The sequence below is a fragment of the Drosophila navojoa genome, chromosome 2 (genome assembly GCF_054131105.1).
Source record: "Drosophila navojoa isolate 15081-1374.11 chromosome 2, UAZ_NAV_1.0, whole genome shotgun sequence".
In the NCBI taxonomy this organism is placed as follows: Eukaryota; Metazoa; Arthropoda; class Insecta; order Diptera; family Drosophilidae; genus Drosophila; species Drosophila navojoa.
This window is the reverse complement of record NC_142890.1, coordinates 10532628-10535002: the sequence shown is the minus strand read 5'-3', so window position 1 is coordinate 10535002 and position 2375 is coordinate 10532628. Positions and strand designations below refer to the sequence as shown.

The following is a 2375-nucleotide window of genomic DNA, read 5'->3' as shown; positions in this document are numbered from 1 at the left end:
AATGCCAGAAAATTGGAGGAAATGTTGCTTTACACACAGATATGTACATATATCAATCTAGCAGCGATTCGGTTTGGCTTGCGTAAATGCGAGCAGTTTATACACTTACAAAGACAAGTTTCAATTATTAAAATTCAAACTAGAAACTCACATTAGATTTCCTGCTGGAGTTTAATAGTTGACTCGGCCACTCAATCGTGCTCAGCATCCAGCAGCAGATATAAAAGGCAATTTGAAATGGTTTTTGGCCACAAAGAATTCTTCGTTTAGCCCTAATTGGGAAACATTCGATATTAAATTACTGTAAAACCCCAAATAAATCGAAACCTGCTCCAAAGAGACAGCCGGAGCTCTTCTTGTTGAGTCATTTGTTTAGCATTCGAGTGGGACATACCAAGAAATAGCTTCATTTTTAGTTTTTTTTCTTTTCATACTTGTTATTTTATTTTATCTCTTAGTTAGTTACCAAATGGAAACACGTTTCTGGCCCTGACGTCACACAGTGTTTGTCTGTGCTTGAAAAACAACAGCAAACAGCCAACAGCTGCTGGGCGATTCATCAAGTCCAAGTCCAGCGGAAGTGTCACTAGCTGTGCAGCGTCGAGGCGCCACAAGAGGTGCATAAGTAAACAAGGTGTCAACAGGCACGTTTATGATGAAGCTTCTGTCCGGTCGCCACTCTCCAAGGGCCGGATGTCCAGACACTCCAGCTAACCGAGTGAATGCTGTACAAGAGATCACAACGACTTGGCAGAAAACTGCAAAAGAAGAGAGTAGAAAAATCTTCCCCATAATTAAATTCAAACGCGACGCGCCAAATGCTAATGACATGCGCAATTAAACAAATTAGGCAACTAATAATTATTTTCGCCAGACAAATTTGACAACAACAAAATAAAAATAAAAATAAAAATAATAGAGGAAAGGCAGGTATTAGGCAAAGTTATTGCGACAGTCGCAAAAGCTTTCCAAAAATACAAAACCGCATTCCAGTGACATTTTTCGAAATGCATTATACAAATAAATAAATAATTTATTCAGTGCTTAAACAGAAATAAACAATAAACAAAAACAAATACGGGAATAACTAGAAAGTTGGACAAACATTCAGTAGTCGTTATAGTACTTCTTGCTATCGCCCGGATTGACGCTATAGAGATCGTAATCGAACTGATCCCACTCGGCATAGCCTTCGCCCTTCGGCTTGGTGTTGCCCTTCTTCAGCTTCTGCAGGGCCTTCTTCTCCCGGGTTGCGTCGAACGGCTGCAGATGCTGGCGTATGCGCTGCTCTTCGGCATTGATGGGCTTTGGCGGACGTACGGGCGTGCTGCGGGCCAGGAACTGTGACTCATCCATGCCCAGGTCGGCGCCCGGACTCATCTCGACGTCGTAGAATGCCGCAAAGTTCTGCAGCTGCATCGACTCTGCTGGATGATGATCGTAGTAATCGGGCATTATCAAATTGTAGTTGCCCGTCAGAGCCATGGGCGGCTGGGGCTTGGCGGCGTAGGCCAGGAGGGTTTCGCTGCCGGCGGTGCTGAGGTCAAAGTTCTTTCTGTATGAGGTTTTACTGTAGCGTGGCCGAGCTTGACTAGTGGCCAGCATCACAATCAGACTGCAGCTGAGCAACTGAGGTTGAACAAGATTCATATATCAATATAGATCGCATATAGTTGAGGTACTGCGAATGCTTACCATATTCCGAAAGCCCATTTCTGTTGAAACTGATGTGAATGAAATCGACTTTCTAATTATGTTTTATTTTTTATTTATAAACAAACTGAAATTTCTTTTTTATTCAATTCAAGTCAGTTCGATGCGCGCTACGTTTTAATCGAGCTCTTAAACACGTCTAATGTTCTGAAGCTGGGTGTTTTTATATTTAAGGCGCGCATCAAGTTCAAGTGGAGTGAAAAAACATTTCACTGCCGCTTCTCTTGTTTTTGTTTTCTTCTGCTACACTGCGCAGAAGGGGTATATTAGCTTAGTGCACGATATGTTAATATGCTTTAAATATATGTACATAAGTATATATGAAATATATCATAATATGAAATGGAATTACAATGCGAAGTTTTTGTATAGATAAATGAAATTCAAATCAAATGATAAGGAGCTACATTTAACTATATAAAAATATATATTTAACTATATACATATATACATATATGTATTTACATACAGACACATATTATATATAATCAGATATATATAAACTTATATATATTTAGATAAGAGCACTTCTTGAAATATGGACTAGATGCTGTCTAGAGTTCAATTAGCCAAACTGCAAAATTAGAGTAAAATTTATAAAATATGTATTTATATTATAATTCTCGAGTCTATAATAATACATATAAAATATTGTTCATATA

The 2375-nt window shown here is 38.8% G+C and overlaps 1 protein-coding gene across 1 annotated transcript; it reads right to left on the bottom strand.

Moving 5' to 3' along the window:
- Positions 1 to 1008: 1008 nt before the first annotated feature.
- On the bottom strand, positions 1009 to 1854 carry LOC115561936 (uncharacterized). The gene is made up of 2 exons (XM_030382563.2): positions 1696 to 1854; positions 1009 to 1629 (listed from the first exon to the last, which is right to left on the bottom strand). The coding sequence occupies exons 1-2, from the start codon at positions 1711 to 1713 to the stop codon at positions 1108 to 1110; spliced, it is 540 nt and encodes a 179-aa protein (XP_030238423.2). The 5' UTR covers positions 1714 to 1854; the 3' UTR covers positions 1009 to 1107.
- Positions 1855 to 2375: the final 521 nt, after the last annotated feature.